Source organism: Rhinoderma darwinii, chromosome 10 (genome assembly GCF_050947455.1).
Source record: "Rhinoderma darwinii isolate aRhiDar2 chromosome 10, aRhiDar2.hap1, whole genome shotgun sequence".
NCBI classification, from domain to species: Eukaryota; Metazoa; Chordata; class Amphibia; order Anura; family Rhinodermatidae; genus Rhinoderma; species Rhinoderma darwinii.
This window is the reverse complement of record NC_134696.1, coordinates 76,625,580-76,651,203: the sequence shown is the minus strand read 5'-3', so window position 1 is coordinate 76,651,203 and position 25,624 is coordinate 76,625,580. Positions and strand designations below refer to the sequence as shown.

Here is a 25,624-nt window from a genome sequence, read left to right as displayed (position 1 = left end):
ACAGGAGATTTATTGCCAACTTCTCGGTCGTCGCTAAGCCTCTTACGGACCTCACTCGCAAGGGTGCTGATGTCCTCCACTGGCCTCCTGAGGCCGTCCAGGCTTTTGAGACCCTCAAGAAGTGCTTTATCTCGGCCCCCGTGCTGGTTCAGCCCAACCAAAGGGAGCCATTTATCGTGGAGGTTGACGCGTCCGAGGTGGGAGTGGGGGCCGTCTTGTCCCAGGGTACCAGGTCCCTCACCCATCTCCGCCCCTGTGCTTACTTCTCTAGGAAGTTTTCGCCCACGGAGAGTAACTATGATATTGGCAACCGCGAACTTTTAGCCATTAAATGGGCTTTTGAAGAGTGGCGTCACTTCCTGGAGGGGGCCAGACACCAGGTAACGGTCCTTACTGACCACAAGAATCTGGTTTTCCTAGAATCTGCCCGGAGGCTTAATCCGAGACAAGGTCGATGGGCGCTATTTTTTACCAGATTTAACTTCTTGATTACCTATAGGGCTGGGTCCAAAAATATTAAGGCTGATGCACTGTCATGTAGTTTCATGGCCAATCCTCATTCGGAGAAGGATCCTGCTTGTATTTTACCCCCTGGTATAATCGTTTCTGCCACTGATTCTGATTTAGTCTCTGACATTGCGGCTGATCAAGGTTCAGCTCCCGGGAACCTCCCTGGGGACAAGCTGTTTGTCCCCCTGCAATACCGGCTAAGGGTACTTAGGGAAAACCATGACTCCGCACTATCTGGTCATCCTGGCATCTTGGGTACCAAACACCTCATTACCAGAAACTATTGGTGGCCTGGGTTGCCTAAAGACGTTAGGGCTTACGTCGCCGCTTGTGAGGTTTGTGCTAGGTCCAAGACCCCTAGGTCCCGACCTGCGGGCTTACTACGTTCTTTGCCCATTCCCCAGAGACCTTGGACCCATATCTCCATGGATTTTATCACCGATTTGCCTCCGTCTCAAGGCAAGTCGGTGGTGTGGGTGGTAGTAGACCGCTTCAGCAAGATGTGCCACTTTGTGCCCCTTAAGAAACGACCTAACGCCAAGACGTTAGCTTCTTTGTTTGTTAAACACATTCTGCGTCTCCATGGGGTCCCAGTCAATATCGTTTCTGACAGAGGGGTACAATTTGTTTCTTTATTTTGGAGAGCCTTTTGTAAAAAGTTGGAGATTGATCTGTCCTTCTCCTCCGCCTTCCATCCCGAAACTAATGGCCAAACGGAGAGGACTAATCAATCCCTGGAACAATATTTAAGGTGTTTCATCTCTGACTGTCAATTTGATTGGGTCTCATTCATTCCCCTCGCCGAATTTTCCCTGAATAACCGGGTCAGTAACTCGTCAGGGGTCTCCCCGTTTTTCTGTAATTTCGGGTTTAATCCACGGTTCTCCTCCGTTTCTCCTGGTAGTTCCAATAATCCCGAGGTAGAGGACGTTCATCGGGAACTGTGCACAGTCTGGGCCCAGGTTCAGAAGAACCTAGAGGCGTCCCAGAGCGTACAAAAGATTCAGGCTGATAGAAGACGTTCTGCTAACCCCCGGTTTGTCGTCGGGGATCTGGTGTGGTTGTCGTCTAGGAACTTGCGCCTTAAGGTCCCGTCCAGGAAGTTTGCTCCCCCATTTATTGGGCCTTATAAGGTCATTGAAGTCCTCAACCCTGTATCCTTCCGTCTGGAGCTGCCCCCATCCTTTCGCATACACGACGTCTTTCATGCCTCCCTCCTTAAACGCTGCTCCCCGTCCTGGTCCCCCTCGAGGAAATCTCCTGTTCCCGTTCTCACCCCTGAGGGGGTGGAATTCGAGGTGGCCAAGATTGTGGACAGTAGGATGATCCAGGGCTCCCTCAAGTACCTGGTCCATTGGAGAGGATACGGGCCGGAGGAGAGGACTTGGGTACCTGCTCGAGATATTCACGCTGGGGTATTGGTCAGGAGGTTCCACCTTCTCTTCCCCACTAAACCAGGTCCTCTTAGTAAGGGTCCGGTGGCCCCTCATAAAAGGGGGGGTACTGTAAAGGATCTGCCAGGCACTACGTCTGTGGATACTCCCAGGATTAATCAATCGACACCTGAGGCCGGACCTCTTAGACTGACTCCGGCTCCCACCAATCAGGGTGGCAGGCTCAGGAGTGGGAGAGCCTATCGCGGCCTGGTCAGTCGGAGTTAGCTCCGCCCCCTGTCCATTTATACCTGCCGTTTTCTCTTCCTCATTGCTTGTGATTCTTCCTGGTTTCCTGGCCCTGCTACAGCCTTGCTCCAGCCTGCTTCTGCCTTGCTTCAGCCTTGCTACAGCTTCCGCTTATCCTGCTTCGCTCTGCCCCCGGCTTGCTTCCTGCTCCGTGCTCTGCGTTCGTATACTTCGTGACATCCTGATCCTGACTGGCTCGTTCACCACTCTGGTTTCCTCACGGTGTTCCGTGGGCTACTGCCCCTTCCCTTGCTTGTTCCCTGTTTGTATTCCCTTGCACTTAGTCAGCGTAGGGACCGCCGCCCAGTTGTACCCCGTTGCCTAGGGCGGGTCGTTGCAAGTAGGCAGGGACAGGGCGGTGGGTAGATTAGGGCTCACTTGTTCCCTTCCCCTCCTTCCTGCCATAACAGCGGGGAGTGAAAATCTTAAATAAGAAAGCAAAAAATGGATCAGTCCTGAAAGGGTTAATTCATTTCTAGTGAAAAAACGTATTACCACATGTGGGGTATTTCCGTACTCGGGAGAAATTGCTTTATAAAGAATGGTTGTTTTTTTTCCTCCTTTATACCTTGTGAAAATGAGAAAACATTTTAGTGGAAAAAAAAATTCGATTAATTTTCGCGCCCTAATTTTAATAAACTCTGCAAAAGACCCTTGGGGTCTAAATGCTCACTATACCCCTAGAAACATTTCTTGAAGGTTTTTCAAAAATGGGGTCACTTTTGGTGGGTTTCCACTGTTTTGGTCCCTCCAGTGCATTGCAAATGCGACATGGCACCGAAAACCATTCCAGCAAAATCAGAAATCCAAATGGCGCTCCTTCCCTTCTGAGCCCTGCTGTGGGTCCAAATAGCAGTTTATTACCACATATGGGGTATTGTCGTAATCGGGAGACATTGCTTTACAAATGTTGGGGTGCATTTTCTTCGTTATTCCTTGTAAATATTAAAAATTTCTATGTTGTTTCAGAAAAAAAAGTAGATTTTAATTTTTTTAATTTTTAGCGAAAAACCTGTTATTTTTTTTCACCTGTTATGCATTAAATTTAGCAAAAAACTGTGGGGTCAAAATACTTACTATACACAAAAATAATTACGATATGGGGTCTAGTTTTCTAAATGGGGTTGTTTATGGGGAGTTTCTATTGTTCTGGCAGCTCAAAGCCTCTCCAAATGTACAATGGGGCCTAAAACATTTTCAAGCAAAATATGAGTCCAGAAAGCCTCCGGGAGCTCCCTTACTTTTGGGCCCTGCCGTGTGTCCAGGCAGCGCATTAGGGCCACAATGCACAATGTGGGTATTTTTGAAAACAGGAGAAACAGGGTGATAGATTTTGTGGTGTGTTTCTTCATTCTCATGTTCGCTTTACAAAGAAATCGGTCTTCAAACTGATACTTTTATGAAAAAAGTGAACTAATTTTTTTTTCCACCTGTTATGCATTAAATTTAGCAAAAAACTGTGGGGTCAAAATACTTACTATACCCCTAAATAAATACCTTATGGGGTCTAGTTTTCTAAATGGGGTCGTTTATGGGAAGTTTCTATTGTTCTGGCAGCTCAAAGCCTCTCCAAATGTACAGTGGGGCCTAAAACATTTTCAAGCAAAATATGAGTCCTGAAAGCCTCCGGCTGCTCCCTTCCTTTTGGGCCCTGTCGTGTGTCCAGGCAGCGCATTAGGGTCACAATGTGGGTATTTTTGAAAACAGGAGAAACAGGGTGATAGATTTTGTGGTGTGTTTCTTCATTCTCATGGTCGCTTTACAAAGAAATTGGTCTTTAAACTGATACTTTTATGAAAAAAAGTAAAACATTTTTTTCACCTGCTATGTATTACATTTATCAAAATACTGTGGGGTCAAAATACTTACTATACCCCTAGATAAATACCTTAAGGGGTCTAGTTTTCTAAATGGGGTCATTTGTGGGGGTTTCCATCACTCTGAGACCTATGAGCCTCTGAAATCCTGGCTTGGTGTAGGAAAACAAAATGTACTTCAAAATTTATAAAATTATTATTCAATTTGTAAGTCCTCTAAATTGCTGAAAATGTATTTTATTTTTTCAAACGTGCTGCCAAAATAGAGTAAAGAGATGAAAATATAGATTTAATTTAAAAAAATTGTACAGTATGTGTGTACATATGTGACATATTGCAGTCAAAAATAGGGGAAAATGGTAATTTTTACAAAATTTCTTCCATTTTTCTATTTTTTTATTAATTTCCGCTAATTGTATCAGTCTACTTTTACCACTAAAATAAAGTACAACATGTGACGAAAAAACAATGTCAGAATTACTTGGATATTCAAAACTTTCACAGAGTTATTCTGTGATAAAGTCAGACATACCAGATTTGTCAAATCTGGCTTGGTCATTAAAGAGGCTCTGTCACCAGATTTTGCAAACCCTATCTCCTATTGCAGCAGATCGGCGCTGCAATGGAGATAAGAGTAACGTTTTGTTTTTTTTTAAAACGAGCATTTTTGGCCAAGTTATGACCATTTTTCTATTTATGTAAATGAGGCTTTCTAAAGTACAACTGGGCGTGTTTAAAGTAAAAGTACAACTGGGCGTGTATTGTGTTCGTTACATCTGGGCGTTTTTACTTCTTTTACTAGCTGGGCGTTGTGTATAGAAGTATCATCCACTTCTCTTCACAACGCCCAGCTTCTGGCAGTGCAAAGACACAGTGTGTTCTCGAGAGATCACGCAGTGACGTCACCCACTACCTGCCCCAGGTCCTGCATCGTGTCGGACGAGCGAGGACACATCGGCACCAGAGGCTACAGTTGATTCTGCAGCAGCATCGGCGTTTGCAGGTAAGTCGATGTAGCTACTTACCTGCAAACGCTGATGCTGCTGCAGAATCAACTGTAGCCTCTGGTGCCGATGTGTCCTCGCTCGTCCGACACGATGCAGGACCTGGGGCAGGAAGTGAGTGACGTGACAGCGTGATCTCTCGAGAACACGCTGTGTGTCTGCACTGCCAGAAGCTGGGCGTTGTGAAGAGAAGTGGATGATACTTCTATACACAACGCCCAGCTAGTAAAAGAAGTAAAAACGCCCAGATGTAACGAACACAATACACGCCCAGTTGTACTTTAACTTTAAACACGCCCAGTTGTACTTTAGAAAGCCTCATTTACATAAATAGAAAAATGGTCATAACTTGGCCAAAAATGCTCGTTTAAAAAAAAAACAAAACTGTTACTCTTATCTCCATTGCAGCGCCGATCTGCTGCAATAGGAGATAGGGGTTGCAAAATCTGGTGACAGAGCCTCTTTAAGGTACAAACAGGCCCGGTCATTAAGGGGTTAAATAAAATATGAATACACTAAATATTGCTATTTTTTTCACTTTAAAGGGGAATTATGGTTTCAGCACATAAATACTATTCTTTTGAATATAAAAAGTTATTTCATTTTACAATATACTTTCTATTTCAATTCATTATGGATTTCAAAATCTCTGCTTGCTGTCATTCAATAGGAACATTATTTGCCATAAATTTAAATCTGCCATGGTCAAGTGATGGATACACAGATGCATGGCTTGTTACAGGACAGTTATCAGAACTGTCCCCTAACGAGCCCTGCCCCTGTGTGTCCATCATATGATAAGGACAGATTTTTATGCTCTGGATGTAAAGAGTGAAGGTTTTAAATTACTTTAAGGCAGAAATTTATGAGAAGTTTATTTGGAAATTCTCTAAAGGCCCTTTTACACTGGGCGATTATCATGCAGACGAGCGTTCATATAACGCTCGTTGCCGATAATTGTCCTGTGTAAAAAGGGCAGGGATCAGCAGATGAACGAGCGAATGCTCGATCATCTGGTGGTCGTATCGTTTTAAAAAAGTAAAATATTATAGTTGTTGGCAGTACATCTCCCTGTGTAAACATGATAATAAAGCATGGGGACGAGCGATTGGAATAACGACCGCTCGTCCCCATCCATAGCTCCATATGACAGGAGCAAGCGAGCGCCGATCAACGATGTCTCATTGATCGGCGCTCGCTGCACCGGCCGAATATCGGCAGGTCTAAAAGGCCCTTAACTTCTTATTACACAAATAAAACATTTATTTGCTGAAACTGTAAATCAATTTAAATAGTTTTCGCCCTTTTAAATACCAAGATTAATACATCACAAAACTGCATTGCAGGCAGAAGCAATCTAAGCATTGTGCATTTGTGTTTGTCCCTTTTTGTTTGTGATTGTTTGCTACAGTTTATAGTTTGGTTATGGGACATAGGCTACAGACTGTAGCATTTTGGCTAATGGGAGTACTTTAGAAAATCATAGTTAATATAATTCCCATAATGTAAAGTTGAGATATAGTGAAATCAGTGATGCACATAGAAATAATATAGCATGATGCACTGCGGTAATTTACCATTATTTTTCTCTTCCTTTGCAGCTTGTTCACCCACAGAATGTGGTGAGTGTTTTAGCTTTACCTTTGAATTTATAAATGACTTAAAAAGAAGAATATGGAATGTACTACTGTATATTGCATTTGCTTTATAAGCTGTGTGGGTTCACACGACCTATTTTCAGACATAAACTAGGCGTTTTTTGCCTCGATTTACGTCTAAAAATACGTCTGTCAAAATACGCTGTCAAAAGACGACGCGTAAAATGACTGCCTCGTCAAAGAAGTGCAGGCCACTACTTGGGACGTAATTTGAGCCGTTTTTCATTGAATTCAATGAAGAACAGCTCAAAATTACGCCCGTAATTGACGCCTCGCAAAACGCGAGTACGAGCAATTACGTCTGAAATGCCGGAGCTGTTTTCTCTTGAAAACAGCTCCGTAATTTCAGACGTAATGGTCGTTATCATGTGCACATACCCTAATGGATAGTGACATATATTTCAGAAAGTCAAGTCACTTTACAATCTCTAGGCAGAAACAGAAAAGTATTGGATAGAAAATTGCCCTCCCAAATCCTCCTACTCTTCCTCACTACAGACCTTTGTACCCCACCTGAGATAAGATGGGGAGTTGGTCAGCAAATAGCTCGAAGGTAAAGTCAGTAATAGGCATATAAACTAGCCCTTCTCAATGAATTAGAATATCATCAAAAAGTTAACTTATTTCTGTAATTCAATTAAAAAAGTGAAACTCACATATTATATAGACTCATTAAACACAGTGCAATCTATTTCCAGCATGTTTTTTATTTTAATGTTTATGATTATGGCTTAGGGTATGTTCAGACGGGCTATTTTCAGCCGTTTTTCGGGGCCGTAAACGCCCCGAAAAATGGCTTAAAACGCAGGGACTGAACTTCTAAAAATATCTGCCCATTGATTTCAATGGGAAAAACGGCGTTCCATTCCCACGGAGCATTGTTTACACGGCCGTTTTTAAAAATGGGCGCGTAAAAAAACGCCTCGTAAAAAGAAGTGCATGTCACTTCTTGAGCTGTTTTTGGAGCCGTTTTTCATTGACTTAATAGGAAAACAGGTCCAAAAACAACAGCAAAACACCAAGCAAAAAATGCCAGGGCTCAAAATCAGGGGCTGTTTTCCCTTGAAAATAGCTCTATATATTCAGCTGTTTTTTGTTAAGCGTGTGAACAAAGCCTAACGGTTAATGAAAACTCAAAATTTAGTGTCTCAGAAAATTGTAATATTATATAAGCCCAATATCAAAAATTATTTTTAACACCGAAATGTTGGCCGACTGAAAAGTTTGTACAGTATATGCCCTCAACACTTGTTCGGGACTCCTTTTGCATGAATTACTGCATCAATGCATCGTGGCATGGAGGTGATCAGCCTGTGGCACTGCTGAGGTGTTTTGGAAGCCCAGGTTGCTTTGATAGCGGCCTTCAGCTCGTCTGCATTGTTGTGTCTGGTGTCTCTCATCTTCCTTTTGACAATACCCCATAGATTCTCTATGGGGTCTAGGTCAGGCAAGTTTGCTGACTAATCAAGCACAGTGATACTGTGGTTATTAAACCAGGTATTGGCACTTTTGGCAGTGTGGGCAGGTGCCAAAACCTGCTGGAAAATGAAACCTGCATCTCCATAAAGCTTGTCAGCAGAGGGAAGCATGAAGCACTCTAAAATTTCCTGGTAGACGGCTGTGCTGACTCTGGACTTGATATAACACAGTGGACCAACACTGTTGCTCCACTGGTCCAAATTCCTGTTTTCAGATGAAAGTAAATTTTGCATTTCATTTAGAAATCAAGGTCCCAGAGTCTGGAGGAAGAGTGGAGAGGCATCAATCCAAGTTACTTGTGGTCCGGTGTGAAGTTTCCACAGTCAGTGATGGTTTGGGGAGCCATGTCATCTGCTGGTGTTGATCCACTGTGTTATATCAAGTCCAGAGTCAATGAAGCCATCTACCAGGAAATTTCTCTCTGCTCACAAGCTTTATGGAGATGTTGATTTCATTTTCCAGCAGGACTCGGCACCTGCCCACACTGCCAAAAGTACCAATACCTGGTTTAATAACCACAGTATCACTGTGCTTGATTGGCCAACAAACTCGCCTGACCTAAACTCCATAGAGAATATGGTGTCAAGAGGAAGATGAGAGATACTAGACCCGACATTGAAGACGTGCTGAAGGCCGCCATCAAAGCAACCTGGGTGTAATGACAGGGATAGGGAAACAGACAAGTGAGCCCTAATCTACCCGCCACTCAGTCCCTGCCTACTTGCAACGACCCGCCCTTGGCGACGGGGTACAACTGGGCGACGGTCCCTACACTCAGTAAGTGCACGACAGACAACCAGACAAGGAAACACAGAACAAAGGGAAACGGGGCAGTTGCCTACGGCGACACCGTGAGCAACAAGAGTAGTAAACGAGCCGAGTCAAACCAGGAGAGTACGAGGTGCCAAACGCAGAGCAGGAGAGTAGTGAACAAGCCGAGTCAAACCAGGAGTGTACGAGGTACCAAACTCAGAGCAGAAGTGTAGTCAGTAAGCCAGGGTCAATACGAAGCAGGGACAAGTAGTTCAAGAAGCTGCAGCAGGGCCAGGAAACCAACAGAGAAGAATCACAAGCAAGGAGGAACAGGAAAGGCAGGTATAAATAGACAGAGGGCGGGAGCTAGCTCCGTCTGGCCAGGCTGTGATAGGCTCTCCCACTCCTAAGCCTGCCATCCTGAGTGGTGGAAGATGGAGTCAGTCTCACAGACATAGAAGCAGGAGCAGACTGATACCTATGGGCGTGGATACAGAAGCTGTGCCTGGCAGATCCTTAACAGTACCCCCCTTTTATGAGGGGCCACCGGACCCTTTCTAGATGGACCTTGTTTATTGGGGAAACGAAGTGGAACCTCCTGACCAATACCCCAGCGTGAACATCCCGGGCGGGTACCCAAGTCCTCTCCTCAGGCCCGTATCCTCTCCAATGGACCAGGTACTGGAGGGAGCCTTGGACCATCTTGCTGTCCACAATCTTGGCCACCTCGAATTCTACCCCCTCAGGGGTGCAGACGACCCATCGTACCCTTTAAAGTTTCCAGCAAGTACCATGCAGTTAGCGTGAAGGGAGACACCGCCTGTTGAAGTTCTGAGTCAGATAAATGCCTCACCAGAAATGCTCTCCACTTCATAATTTTTTTTTTAGTGCGTTTGGTTTTCATACGCTCAGCGTCTAATGGTTCTATGTGCAAACATTGTTTCAGCTGGTTCATTACACTTTGCATAGTTGGTATTGTCGATACCAACCAGTGTTGTAACAGTAATCTCTTAACTACCAAACAGATCAGGTGAAACAATTGAGGCAGGTGTCTCCCCTCCGCTCTGCCACCATCTGTCTCCTCCTCCCAATAGTGGAAAAGGAAAAGGACAGGAGACATTGGCAAAGTCAATCCCCACAATGTATCCATCATGTCACGGATCCGAGACCACAAGGGCTGAACTGCGGAACATTGCCACAAACCGTGGAAAAGGTCTGTTCCGGGAACATGACATTTGGGGCAGGCAAACAGGCGACCAGGAATAGCAGGACTCGGTGGTAGATTAAAACCAAAAATCGCCCTATGCATTATCCGAAATTGAGTGTCCTTCCACACCTCTCTCATCACATGTTTCTGGACTGAACCCCATCCCATCAGGATTTTATCCCTAAGGTCATTATCACCCAGTTGTTCTTCCCATTTTGTAAAGAAGTGGTCCGGTGGAGTAACAATCAAGCTATACCTAATTTTACAATATATATTGGAGACAGACATCATTCCAGTATGTTGAAAAGGAGCTTTATCCATGTAACCACTTCTCTACCAACAGCCCTAAGCGCATTCCCAAAGAAATGTTGAACCTGAGCATATTGAATACATTGAAAAGGTCGTAGCCCAAATTTATCTATCAACTCTTGACCAGTAAGCCATCTCAGATCCGTGTCATGGAGCAGATGTTCCACTTTAAAAATCCCCTTCTCCCTCCATTCTGCAAAAAGACTACTGTCCCTACCTTGAGCAAATTCCGGATGATTCCATAGGGGAAGATATTTGGAGATTCGAAAAGATAAACCATACCTCCATCTCATCGCCCTCCAAGTCATGAAAGTATCCCTACAGAGCACAGATTGCTTTATGGACCTAGGCATGGCTGAGAGGGACGAGTGTAGAAGCGTGCAGAGGTCCCATGGAGCACAAAAATGCGATTCAAGAGCATGATCAGAATGATAACTAGTGTGTGCAACCCAATCTCTTACATGTCGTGCTAAACAAGCTAAATTGTATCCCCGTACATTAGGCAAGTTAATACCACCCCGCTCCTTAGTGGCCATAAGCTTGTCTAGACGTATGCTAGGCCTCCTCCCTTTCCATAGGAAATGAGCAAAAGCCGAATGCAACCTTGAGACATCTATATGTTTCAAAAGAAGTGGTAGGGTTTGTAGCGGGTACAATAATTTATAAAAGCACATCATCTTGAGAAGGTGGTTTCTCCCCAACAAAGAGAGTGGTAGACCATGCCACCTCCTCAAGTCATGCAGAATCTTCGTAAATAAAGGGAGATAATTCAAACGGTAAAGGGATTCAGTAGTGCGCCCAATGTGAATACCCAGGTACTTGATAGATCGTTTAGCTACAGGAATATTATACAAATGGGCGGGCAACCACCCCCCACCCCCCCGTGAATCCTTGGTTCAGCCCGGATTAGCCATGAATAAGAGGATATCATCCGCAAAAAGGGCCAGTCTCAGTGTCGCAACCCCGACCAAAATACCCTTAAAGATCCGGTCAGTATCCAGAGACCGGTCCAAAGGCTCTAAAGCCAGGTCAAATAATAAAGGGGACAACGGACAGCCCTGTCTCGTCCACTTTAGCAAAAGAAAGGACGGGGAGATAAATCCAGGCGTGTGTACACTAGCCGTAGGTTGCTTGTAAAGAGCTCCTAGAAACCTCCTAAAAGCACCTTGAAAACCCATAGCATCCAACACCTGGCCCAACCAACCCAATCTCAAATTGTCAAACGCTTTTTCTGCGTCCAGGGTGATCAGGGCAGGTGTCTCTCCCTCTAGGCCATCCCCAACCCTATCCATTGCTAAAACAACTCTACAGAGATTAGTCACAGCCGAACGGCCTTTCACAAAACCCACCTGCGACGGGCCGATCAGCGAGGGCAAGATCAGAGCCAAACGATTGGCCATGAGCTTGGCCAGAATCTTGAGGTCCTGATCAATCAGCGAAATCGGCCGATAAGAAGAGGGACAATCCAAATCTCGACCCTCTTTTGGTATCAGCTTGATGTAGGCTAAATTGGTTTGAAACGCCAGATCCCGCCCTGACCTCACATTGTGGAACAGGCTAGTTAAAACTGGTGCCACTTGCGTCCCAAGGACTTTATAAAATTCGCCTGGGTATCCATCTGGGTCAGGGGATTTACCCGAGGGCAGGGCCATAATTACACTCCGCACCTCCTCCGCAGTTATCGGCGCATTGAGGGCAGTAAGTTGTTCTTCAGAAACTTGAGGTAAAGAGACATTTTGCAAAAAGGCCTCGCCCTCAGGCACCTCCCCCGGATCATCCCGATACAAAGAAGCATAATAGTCTCCCAGTAAGGTATTGACGGACTTTGGGTCTTCCGTAATGTGTCCTCCAGGGGATTTCAGGCGTTGTATACAGTGGAAAGGTCTCTTTCCCCTAGCCAAATTTGCTAACAATATACCAGGTTTATCACCAAATCGTCTATAAACTACCTCCTGCTGGGTCCTAATAAAGTCCTCCCGACGCTCAGCCCATATATCGAAATCTTCCCTAGCTGATATCCATCATGTTTTAGAGAGTGGAGTCTGAGTTACGAGGAAGTCGGTATAGGCCTGTCACAGAGCGGCACTCGTCTTCTCGTATTGCAGCCGCACTACTTTTTTGAGTTTACTGACATGAGCTATAATGCGCACCCTCAAAACTGCCTTTGCCGTGTTCCAAAATAGCTGAGGATCGGACACATGTTCCCCATTTGTTGCCCCGTACTCAAGCCACCAACCTCTCAGAAGTGTCAGAAAACTTTCATCATTGGTCAAAAAGGATGAAAAGCGCCACAGATAAGCGTCTCCTTTAGGGTATGTATCAAGCATGTCTATTAAGACGGGTGCGTGATCCGAAATAACTAAGTCTGCAATAGAGACCTCCTTGACTAATTGATTAACAATAATTTTGTATTGTATCAAATTTGAAAGTAATGCGGCCCGTCAACTTCCCATTTTTTCTATATGCGGCCCACTTACCCGGCCTAGTTTGAGACCCCTGCCCTAGGTGAATACCTTGAGGGGTGTAGTTTCCAAAATGTGGTCACATCTGGGGGGTTTCCACTGTTTTGGTCTCACAGGGGTTTTGCAAATGCTACAAAACAGCTGTGAAATAAAAAATTAAAATGCCCAAATAATGTCAAATAATCGCATTTCTGTTACTGAAAGTAAAACATTTAAAGGCAAGTTAAAGTGTATGTTCACAAATGCCAGAAGTCTAGCAAGCAAAATGGGGGAGCTGTAGGCCTTGGTACTGTATAAAATATAGATATAGTTGGTGTTGCTGAAACATGGCTGGACTCTTCACATGACTGGGCTGTAAATCTACAGGGTTTTAAATTGTTTCGGAAAGATAGGGCGAATAGGAAAGGTGGTAGTGTATATCTGTATGTGAGAAGTGATATGAAGGTGAGTGTGAAAGAGACATTAGAGGGTGAAGATTGTGAGGAGGTTGAAACCATGTGGGTGGAATTACAAAGGGAGGTAAACACTGAAAAAATTACTTTTGGTGTAATTTATAGACCCCCCAATATAACTGAGGAGATGGAAGTTCAGCTATATAAACAGATGAAGCAGGTGCACAGGCGGGCATAGTAGTGATAATGGGAGATTTTAATTACCGGGATATTAATTGGTGTCATGGTTCGGCTTCAACTGCAAAGGGGAGACATTTCCTCAACCTGTTGCAGGAAAATTTTATGGTCCAGTTTGTGTAAGACCCGACTAGAACTGAAGCTCTGTTGGATCTGGTCATTTCTAATAATGCAGAGCTTGTTGGGAACGTCAATGTTCGTGGATACCTCGGTGACAGTGATCATAATAGTTATATTTTACGTATACTGTAAAAAACAAACACAGGCTGGGAGGGCAAAAACACTTAATTTTAAGAAGGCCAATTTCCCCAGGATTAGGGCTGTAATTCAGGATATACATGTGGGACCCCTAGATAGTGGTAATGGGGAGTTGGTCACAGGGGATCAAGAGAAGGCAGAGTTACTAAATGGGTTCTTCAGCTCTGTATATACAACAGAAGAAAGAGCAGCTGGTGCCAGTGCTGTTAATATATCAGTTGATATACTGAATTGGATGAATGTAGAGATGGTGCAAGCTAAATAAAATAAAATAAATGTACACAAGGCCCCGGGACCAGATGGGTTACACCCTAGAGTTCTTAAGGAGCTTAGTTCAGTTATATCTGTCCCCCTCTTCATAATATTTAGAGATTCTCTAGTGACTGGTATAGTGCCAAGGGACTGGCGCAGGGCAAATGTAGTGCCTATTTTCAAAAAGGGCTCTAGGTCTTCTCCGGGTAATTATAGACCAGTAAGCTTAACATCCATTGTGGGGAAAATGTTTGAGGGGCTATTGAGGGACTATATACAGAATTATGTGACAATAAATAGTATTATAAGTGACAACCAGCACGGTTTTACTAAGGACAGAAGATGTCAAACCAACCTGATTTGTTTTAATGAATAGGTGAGCAGAAGCCTACACGAGGGGCCGCTGTGGATATAGTGTATTTGGACTTTGCAAAGGCATTTGACACTGTCCTTCATAGACGTCTAATGGGTAAATTATGGACTATAGGTTTAGAAAGTATAGTTTGTAGTTGGATTGAGAATTGGCTCAAGGACCATATCCAGAGAGTTGTGGTAAATGATTGCTACTCTGAATGGTCCCCGGTTATAAGTGGTGTACCCCAGGGTTCAGTGCTGGGACCATTATTACTCAACTTATTTATTAACCGGTTAAGGACTAGGCTGTTTTACAGCTAAATGACCAGAGCAAATTTCACAATTTTGCTATGCGCTTCTTTAGATGACTATAACTCTGCAGGTGAATAAAGTTCATCTTTGAATTTTACACTCTTTTTAAAGGACAGATAGGGCTTTCTTTTAGTGGCATTTGTCAGTATATATCATTTTTATTTTTTTCTCTAAAGTGGGCAAAATTGGAAAATAATGCAAGAATTTAGCAATTGCGTCAGTTTATGCTAGCATTTTTCACACACAGTATGGACCACGGACAAAATTAATCTCCTTTCACATTCTTCCACTTCTCCCGTGCATGGGGATTCCAAATATGTGTGCCTTATTCACTGTGCGGGCATGTGCCAGGTCTTGGCATAAAAGGAGACTTTTTGGCCTTTTCGGTCCAGGAATTTTGCATTTGATTTTATAGCAGCATACTGTTTTCTGGGGGGTGTAATGCTGCTGAAGCATTAGAAACACCCCATAAATGACTTCATTCACACAAGTAGACCCCACAATGTTTCCTTCAAGGGGTTTATCATATTTTTAGACAGTCCAGTTTTCTTCTGAAAGTTTCTTGAATAAGATGGAACAAAATAAAATTAGCTTTTTTTTAGCAAATGTGTCGGTTTATGCCAGCATTTTTCACACATTGAATGGACCACGGACAAAATTCATCACATTTCACATTCTTCCACTTCTCCCGTGCATGGGAATACCAAATATGTGTGCCTTATTCACTGTGCGGGCATGTGCCAGGGCTTGGCATAAAAGGAGGCTTTTTGGCCTTTTCGGTCCAGGAATTTTGCATTTGATTTTATAGCCGCATACTGTTTTCTTGGGGGCGTAATGCTGCTGAAACATTGTAAACACCCCATAAATGACTTCATTCACACAAGTAGACACCACAAGGTTTCCTTCAAGGGGTTTATCATATTTTTAGCAAGTCCAGTTTTCTTCTGAAAGTTTCTTGAATAAGATGGAATAAAATAAAATCAGCGCTTTTTTAGCAAATGCGTCAGTTTAGGCTAGCATTTTTCATACACAGTATAGACCACGGATAAAATTCATCTCCTTTCACATTCTTCCACTTCTCCCATGAATGGGGATACCAAATATGTGTGCCTTATTCACTGTGCGGGCATGTGCCAGGGCTTGGCATAAAAGGAGGCTTTTTGGTCCAGGAATTCTGCATTTGATTTTATAGCCGCATACTGTTTTCTTGGGGGCGTAATGCTGCTGAAACATTGTAAACACCCCATAAATGACTTCATTCACACAAGTAGACACCACAAGGTTTCCTTCAAGGGGTTTATCATATTTTTAGCAAGTCCAGTTTTCTTCTGAAAGTTTCTTGAATAAGATGGAATAAAATAAAATCAGCGCTTTTTTAGCAAATGCGTCAGTTTAGGCTAGCATTTTTCATACACAGTATAGACCACGGATAAAATTCATCTCCTTTCACATTCTTCCACTTCTCCCATGAATGGGGATACCAAATATGTGTGCCTTATTCACTGTGCGGGCATGTGCCAGGGCTTGGCATAAAAGGAGGCTTTTTGGTCCAGGAATTCTGCATTTGATTTTATAGCAGCATACTGTTTTCTGGGGGGTGTAATGCTGCTGAAACATTAGAAACACCCCATAAATGACTTCATTCACACAAGTAGACCCCACAAGGTTTCCTTCAAGGGGTTTATCATATTTTTAGACAGTCCAGTTTTCTTCTGAAAGTTTCTTGAATAAGATGGAACAAAATAAAATTAGCTTTTTTTTTAGCAAATGCGTCCGTTTATGCCAGCATTTTTCACACATAGAATGGACCACGGACAAAATTCATCCCATTTCACATTCTTCCACTTCTCCCGTGCATGGGAATACCAAATATGTGTGCCTTATTCACTGTGCGGGCATGTGCCAGGGCTTGGCATAAAAGGAGGCTTTTTGGTCCAGGAATTCTGCATTTGACTTTATAGCAGCATACTGTTTTCTGGGGGGCCTAATGCTGCTGAAACATTAGAATCACCCCATAAATTACTTCATTCACACAAGTAGACCCCACAATGTTTCCTTCAAGGGGTTTATCATATTTTTAGACAGTCCAGTTTTCTTCTGAAAGTTTCTTGAATAAGATGGAACAAAATAAAATTAGCTTTTTTTTAGCAAATGTGTCGGTTTATGCCAGCATTTTTCACACATTGAATGGACCACGGACAAAATTCCCGTGCATGGGAATACCAAATATGTGTGCCTTATTCACTGTGCGGGCATGTGCCAGGGCTTGGCATAAAAGGAGGCTTTTTGGCCTTTTCGGTCCAGGAATTTTGCATTTGATTTTATAGCCGCATACTGTTAGACCCCACAAAATTCATCCCATTTCACATTCTTCCACTTCTCCCGTGCATGGGAATACCAAATATGTGTGCCTTATTCACTGTGCGGGCATGTGCCAGGGCTTGGCATAAAAGGAGGCTTTTTGGTCCAGGAATTCTGCATTTGACTTTATAGCAGCATACTGTATTCTGGGGGGCCTAATGCTGCTGAAACATTAGAATCACCCCATAAATTACTTCATTCACAGAATTAGACCCCACAAGGTTTCCTTCAAGGGGTTTATCATATTTTTAGACAGTCCAGTTTTCTTCTGAAAGTTTCTTGAATAAGATGGAACAAAATAAAATTAGCTTTTTTTTAACAAATACGTCAATTTATGCTAGCTCTTTCACACACAGAATGGACCACGGACAAAATTCATCCCATTTCACATTCTTCCACTTCTCCCGTGCATGGGGATACCAAATATGTGTGCTTTATTCACGGGCATGTGCCAGGGCTTGGCATAAAAGGAGGCTTTTTGGCCTTTTCGGTCCAGGAATTCTGCACTTGATTTTATAGCAGCATACTGTTTTCTGAGGGGCCTAATGCTGCTGAAAGATTAGAATCACCCCATAAATGACTTCATTCACGCAAGTATACCCCACAAGGTTTTCTTCAAGGGTTTTATCATATTTTTAGACAGTCCAGTTTTCTTCTGAAAGTGTCTTAAATAAGATGGATCAAAATAAAATTAGCTTTTTTTTAGCAAATGCGTCAGTTTATACCAGCATTTTTCACACACAGTATAGACCACGGACAAAATTAATCTCCTTTCACATTCTGCCACTTCTCCTGTGCATGGTGATACCAAATATGTGGACCTTATTATCACATAGAGATGTAGGAGGGCGGACGATAGAAGAAGCTTATTTCACAAATCGCTTTTTTTCAAAGCAAAGTTTCTATAACACTTACACTTCCAAAATATCTGCTCTTGAAGCAGAAATCCCAAAATATTCATCTAGGGATATAATTTTTGGGGGTTTTCTAAAATAAGAAATTGCAGGTTTATGCAAATGGAGCTCTCCAGCAGATGAACTTTAGAAAAAATGCAAACATGACATCCACCCCCCACCCATTCCCTCCCTCACCCTTGGAGTAAAATCAGGGGAAAAATAAAAAAGTAATGTAGGGCAAATATATTTTCAACTAATTAACTAAAATCTAATAATGCAGAACAGTGTGGTATTTTTTAAAACATGGCTCAATGCACAGGCCTGGTTGCGAGGAACATGATGGACAGAAATATCGGGAATCTTTGCGGTGCCCGTCTTTTCGGCAGACGCGGCACTATTTCTGGGGGTTGCTTCTGGTTGGTGTTGGGGGAATCCGACTGATGAAGTGTCTTTCAGTCAGTCGCGTGACATCCTCAGACTGGGGGCATTCTCGGGTGTCCTGAACATCAAAAATGAGGCCTTCAATAATTTTCTCCTGGAAATCCAGGTATGTGTCTCTGCCTCTGTTTTTTTTGTAGAGCACAAATGAATTGTGGATTGCCACCTGTAACAAATAAATGGCCACTTTTTTGTACCAGGTTTTTGTTTTTCGCTTTACTAAATAGGGCTGTAAAACCTGGTCGCTTAAATCCACCCCCCCCCCATGTACTTGTTATATTCGGACATGCTCACTGGTTTGTGCTTGTCCGATGTTGCCCCCCTTTCCCTCACTGCCACTGTTCCTGCTGTATGAATCGTGCTTAGCACATACACATCTTTGCGATCCCTGAACTTGACCGCCAGCAATTCCTCAGATGAATAAGCACAGGAGTCTCCCTTTACTATGCACTTCCCCACTAATTGTTGTGGAAAACCAATTCGGTTTTTGCGCATGGTACCACATGCCCCAGTCCTTGCAGCATGCAAATGCCTAAACAGGGGCACACTAGAATAAAAATTGTTGCAGTACAGGTGGTACCCCTTGTGAAGCAGAGGCTGCATTGTCTCCCACACAATTTTGCTGCTGGTGGAAAGATCAGGGGGGCATCCAGGAACATTTATTGAGCGGTCCCGCCCTTCATAAATCCTGAAGGCGGTGGTATATCCTGACCCGCTTTCGCACAGTTTATAAAGCTTAACGCCATATCTTGCCCTTTTGGAAGGTAGATATTGGCGAAAGCTAAGTCTGCCATGGAAGTGGAGGAGGGATTCGTCCACACTTACATTCTGCTCAGGGGTGTAGAGTTGCAGAAATAAATTATTCAGGGAATTTATTAGCGGTCTTATTTTGAAGAACCGATCCCGGTTTGCATCGGTACTTGGGGGGGCCTGTGCGTTGTCGTTGAAGTGGAGGAACCTCATTATTGTCTCATAACGAGACCTGGGCATTACTGCAGAATATACTGGGGTGGCTTGGGCGGGTCTTGTTGACCAGTAAGTCCTAATGGAGGGCTTTTTGACAATACCCATATTTAGGGTGAGCCCCAAAAAAAAATTTAATTGGTGGGCGTCCAATCTCTGGCATGGGTGGATGAAGGTTTCTGCCTTATATATTGAGTGGCATATAAATTTGTTTCGTGGACAATCTGATTTAGGATGTCGTCCGTTATAAATAAATGGAAGTAATCCATTTGGACAAAATTTGTATTGTGCACGGTTATGCCAGGAGTAGCAGTAAATCCGTGGATTCTAGGCCCAAAAGATGGGGCAGGTGCCCATACAAGAGCCTGGACTGGAGGGACCAGGCTGTCCTGTCTACTAGGCCCTGCACTTTCATGTTCTGCAGTTTCAACTGCATCAGGGACAACGTCCCCTGAAGATGAACCTGAAGTGACGCTGTCATCGTCACTGCCCAAAACAGGTTCCATCTCTGACGCCATCTCTGATGCGGTCTCCGACTCAGACCACAGCATGGCGTATGCCTCCTCGGCGCTAAACAACTTCCTCGCCATAGCATCACTAACACTAACACTAACTAAACAAATTGTTATTTTTTTTATTTTTTTATAAAACACACAAACTAACTGGTATATATATTACACTACCGCTAACAAAAAAATAAACCGCTATTGCTATATATATTATATATATGTGGATATATATATAATTATATACTCCCTACCTGCCTATTCTAATAGAATAAAAGAAAGAAAGGTAGATAGATAGATAGAAAAAAAGATAGATGGATAGATAGATTGTATAGATAGAGAGAAATCTATCTATACAGAGAATGTATTGGTGTGTAACACTTTTTTTTCACAGTATTCTTCTGGCAGCAATTCTCTCGAGTCTCTTCTTCTCCTCCTCAAACTGAAACAATGTGTGAGGAGAAGAAAAGAGGCCGGAGATTTGCTGCCAGAAAAGTCAAAATAAAACAAATGTGGTCGCTGTGATAGGTTTCCACAGCGACCACATGTTCAGTGACCATCAGATTGGTCCATGATACTCTGCCCAGTGCCCAGAGCTATTGGTAACAGCGTGGGCACAGGGCTGTGTGCACGCGATTGCGTGCACACTGTTTTATACGCAGAAATGCATGTGACCGCTGTGATTGGTTGTCACAGCGATCACATGTTCAGGGGCCAAAAGATTGGCCCCTGACATTCTGCCCAGTGCCCATGGCTGTTAGCAAAAGTCAGGACATAGAGCTGTGTGCACGCGATCGCGCATGCACAGTCTCTGAAGTGCCGCCGTAATTAGTCTATACGGCGGACTTCAGAGACCCTGACCGCTGGCCGTATAAATACAGCCAGCGGTCGGGAACCTGTTAATGATATAGAGAATGGGATTAATAGCACTATTTCTATTTTTGCAGATGACACCAAGCTATGTAGTAATGTTCAGTCTATGGAAGATGTCGTGAATTGCAAGTGGATTTAACCAAACTAAGTGTTTGGGCATCCAGTTGGCAAATGAAGTTTAATGTAGATAAATGTAAAGTTATGCATCTGGTTACCAACATGCATCATATGTCCTAGGGGGAGCTACACTGGGGGATTCACTTGTTGAGAAGGATATTGGTGTACTTGTAAATCATAAACTAAATAACAGCATGCAATGTCAGCTGCTTCAAGGGCCAGCAAGATATTGTCGTGTATTAAAAGATGCATGGGCTCGCGGGACAGGCATGTAATATTGCCGCTTTACAAAGCATTAGTGAGGCCTCATCTAGAATATGCAGTTCAGTTCTGGGCTCCAGTTCATAGAAAGGATGCCCTGGAGTTAGAAAAAATGCAAAGAAGAGCAACGAAACTAATAAGGGGCATGGAGAATCTAAGTTATGAGGAAAGATTAAAAGAACTAAACCTATTTAGCCTTGAAAAAAGACGACTAAGGGGGGACATGATTAACTTATATAAATATATTAATGGCACATACAAAAAATATGGTGAAATCCTGTTCCATGTAAAACCCCCTCAAAAAACAAGGGGGCCCTCCCTCCGTCTGGAATAAAAAAGGTTCAACCTGCAGAGGCGACAAACCTTCTTTACTGTGAGCCATTAATTTATGGAATGGTCTACAGCAGGAGCTGGTCACAGCAGGTACAGTAGATGGCTTTAAAGAAAGGCTTAGATAATTTCCTAGAACAAAAAAATATTAGCTCCTATGTGTAGAAATGTTTTACTTCCCCTTTCCCATCCCTTGGTTGAAAAACTTGATGGACATGTGTCTTTTTTCAACCATACTAACTATGTATCTATGTATCTATGTAACTACGTAGCGACCAGAAACCAATCCAGCAAAATCTGTACTCCAAAAGCCAAATGGCTCTCCTTCCCATCTGAGCCTCTGCCGTGTGCCCAAAAATCAGTTTATGACCACATATGGGGTGTTGCCGTACTTTGGAGAAATTTTTTTACTAATGTTGTGGTCCTTTTTCTCCTTTATTTTTAGAGAAAATTTTGCGCTAACGCTACGTCTTATTGGAAATTTTTTATTTATTTTTTCCCTGCCTAATTCAAATAAAATCTATGAAACACCTGTGGGGTCAAAATGCTCACTACAACCCTAGATTAATTCCTCAAGGGGTGTTGTATCCCAAATGGAGCCCCTTTTTGGTAGTTTTTACTGTACCTGTACCTTAGGGGCTTTGCAAAAGTGACATGGTGTCAAGAAACCAATCCAGCAAAATCTGTGCTCCAAAAGCCAAATGGCGCACCTTCTCTTCTGATCCTTGCCGTGTGCCCAAACAGCAGTTTATGACCACATATGGCGTATTTCCAGACTCCAGAGACGTTGCTTTACAAATGTCCCCTCAGGGGCTCTGCAAATGTAACATGGCCTCCGCAAACCATTCCTGCTAAATTTGAGCTCCAAAAGTCAAATGGCGCTTTTTCCCTTCTAAGCCTTGCCGTGTGTCCAAACAGCCGTTTATGACCACATGGCGGGTATTATTTTACTCGGGAGAAATTGCTTCCCAAACGTTGTGGTGTTTTTTTTCCTTTAGTCCTTGTGGAAATGAGAAAAAATTAGCTAAACCTACATTTTCTTTGAAAGAATGTAGATTTTCATTTTCACGGCCTAGTTCCAATAATTTATGCAAAAAAACGGTGGGGTCAAGATGCTCACTATATCCCTAGATAATTTCCTCAAGGGATGTAGTTTCCAAAATGGGGTTACTTTTGGGGGATTGTGAGAAATTGCTGCTAAAGTTCCAAGCCTTGTAACATCCTAGAAAAATAAAAGGATGTTCAAGAAAACTATGCCAATCTAAAATAGACATATGGGGGATGTTAATTAGCAACAAGTTTGAGTGATATAACTGCCTAACTTACAAGCAGGAGGTCAATTGTGTTAAGTTTTTTTCTTGGCCTGATGAAGACGCCCGTTCAGCGTTGAAACGCGTAGCCGCTACAATAAAACCTTTATTATCATTACTCTTATGGTCTCTCTTTGATGGTAGCAGACGGTGGCTCCTTTTTTCAATACAATTGATCTCCTATTTTAGCGGTTCTCCCATTCAGGAGACCGGATTTTGAACCCAGCTGCAGCTCCATCACAATTATACTGTGTCACCTTCTACCAGATTTGTGCCTGCCCTTGCAGAACTCCAAAAGGTGAGCAGTTATCATTTTGTCTGTGTCCTTCTTGTTTCCTATGGTTTTGTGATCTCCACCATGTGGTGCCGTGTTTTTTGCTCTCTTTCCTAGATCATAACTTACAAGCAGATACATAAAAATTTAGAAAAATGATAATTTTTGCAATTTTGGTGTTTTTTACAATGAAATACTAAATGTACCGAGCAAATTTTTTTACAGTAACATAAAGTCCAATGTGTCACAAGAAAACAATCCCAGAATCACTTGGATAGGTAAAAGCATTCCGAAGTCATTACCACATAAAGTGAAACATGCCAGATTTGAAAAATGAGGCTCTGTCAGGAAGGTCAAAAGTAACCTAAATGGGAAGAGGTTAAACTCTCTTTGAGATATATATATATATATATATATACACACACACACACACACACTAGTAGATATATTATTTATTATATATAATATATGCCTGTTACTGACTTTACCTTCTAACACCTTCTTATAAAGAAGTGAGCGACTATATGAACTCATGTTTAGTTTGGCCTACCAGAGTACCAAAAAATCCCCTAATGGCCCTGGCACAAGAATGGGCCCAATGGGCCTAGCATATTTAGAGCCAATTACCTGACACTAGGGTCTTTATTTGTATAGGTTGATTCACAAATAACCTATTGGATCTTATTGATGACATGTCCTTGTGCAATGATAACAAAAAAGATTACAGTGCAATGATAACAAAAAAGATTACAATGCAATTCAGAGTAGACGTGCACATGTTCTTTATATAGATAGTGTGGACTCTCAGAATGATTTCCTCCGGTGGACCCTAAGTACTCCAGTCCAACACTTTGAGAACTTATGTCAGTATCATATTACTAATTTGAAACATCCCTTTGGTTTAGTGGGGAGCACTTGCTGTGAGTACTGTGGAAGTGGGCGCAGTGACTTTTTAAAAAGGACAACCCCTTTAGCTTCAACTTGAATCCTCTATAAGTAAGGCTTCATGCATACGACAGTGGCCGTAATTACGACCCGTAATTACTGGCACGGTCGGCCGCGGACAGCCGGCGTTTTTTAAGAGCCGTGCTCCCAGTATAGAGTATAGGAGCACGGTCCATAAAATGAAAAAATAGGACATGTCCTATGTTTTTCTGTAGGCTTCCACTGCACAGACACCCTCCCGCAGACATACGGGAAGGTGTCCGTCGGCAATAGAAATTAATGGGCCCGTAATAACGGAACGTAATTACGGGCGATTTTACGGTCATGTGCATGGGGCCTAACAGGTGGAAAGGAATGAAAGTGGAAAAACACTATATGAATGTCATATGTATATATTCCACTTTATCATTGTTATATGTTTAATTCCTCCACAGGTTGGCTAAAGATGGATGTTATCAGCTGTAGCACATGTAAAACTGTGAAGCCATCCTGCTTGAGTCGCCGGGAATGCATGGGTATAAATTTTAGCAAGATTTTGTTGCTTGTTTTATATTATTTGTTTTGTGCAACAGCAAATGCTTTGTAATATATAGATTTAATTGTATTTATATAACCAAAAATATATAGTAGTGATCACCCAGCAAATGTAAGTAATTTATATATCAAACCAATATAGTTTTGTTAGGAGCGTTGATCAAAGGGAATCAATTTATTAATGTTTGCCTGCATCGAATCGAAATGTTCAGACCAAGAAACGTAAAAGAGATGCAAAACACAATGGTGTTGTATCAAATATAAAATACATTTTATTGAAACTACTAAAAATAGAGCATAGAAAAAGGTCCACAGACACACTAACAGAAGGACGACCATCAAATAAACTCCTGCTAAAAAGTAATTAACAATGTGTGCATGAGTTAGAGAATAAAGTATGGCGTACATAAACATCCATCAAACTACTCCAGCACTTTATGGGTCAGTATGGTTACTCTCTCCTCAGTATTTTCCCTCTTTACAGACCATTGCTGAACATATATTTATACACTATTTTTGCACTGTTCTCTGTCTGTAGTTGGTTTGTTTATGTACGCCATACCTTATTATATGACTCATGCACACATTGTTAATTACTTTTTAGCAGGGGTTTATTTGATGGTCGTCCTTCTGTTAGTATGTCTGTGGACCTTTTTATATGTTCTATTTTTAGTCGTTTCAATAACATTTATTTTATATTTGACCATTGCGTTTTGCATCTTTTTTTCGTTTTTTTGGTCTGATTAATTGGATTTATATTTATGAGCATATTACACAGCAATGTTGCATCAATCACAAATAAAGAAATACAATAGGTTTAAAAAGCATAAATAGGAAGATGTGGACAGAGACATCAAGCGCTATGTCTAGTAGTGGAATCCCCGGCCACAGGGGGGTTCTGCACCTTCAGGGAGCTACGGTGGCGCTATGTATAGGAAGGCGGGGTGCCATCTATAGAGGTGGGGGTGCTATCGAGAAGTTGGCTGCAAAAAATCTCCTCCTCTTCACATGCCCTTCGCGCTGTGAGGAAGAGGAGAAAAAGCACACCCACAGTGATTCAGAGGAGTGTCGTGGCATCCCGGTTGGCAACCACTGCTCTACACTGAAACACTGCATGTGTGATTCATCCC

The 25,624-nt window shown here is 42.7% G+C and overlaps 1 protein-coding gene across 1 annotated transcript in view; it reads left to right on the top strand.

Moving 5' to 3' along the window:
* Positions 1-24,546, top strand: part of IZUMO2 (IZUMO family member 2) — a 103,216-nt gene extending 78,670 nt beyond the window's left edge. The window contains exons 4-6 of the mRNA XM_075840825.1: positions 6,615-6,635; positions 24,395-24,475; positions 24,533-24,546. Of these exons, the coding sequence (XP_075696940.1) occupies positions 6,615-6,635; positions 24,395-24,475; positions 24,533-24,546 (116 nt within the window). The remainder of the gene's footprint in view (positions 1-6,614; positions 6,636-24,394; positions 24,476-24,532) is intronic.
* The last annotated feature ends 1,078 nt before the right edge of the window (positions 24,547-25,624 follow it).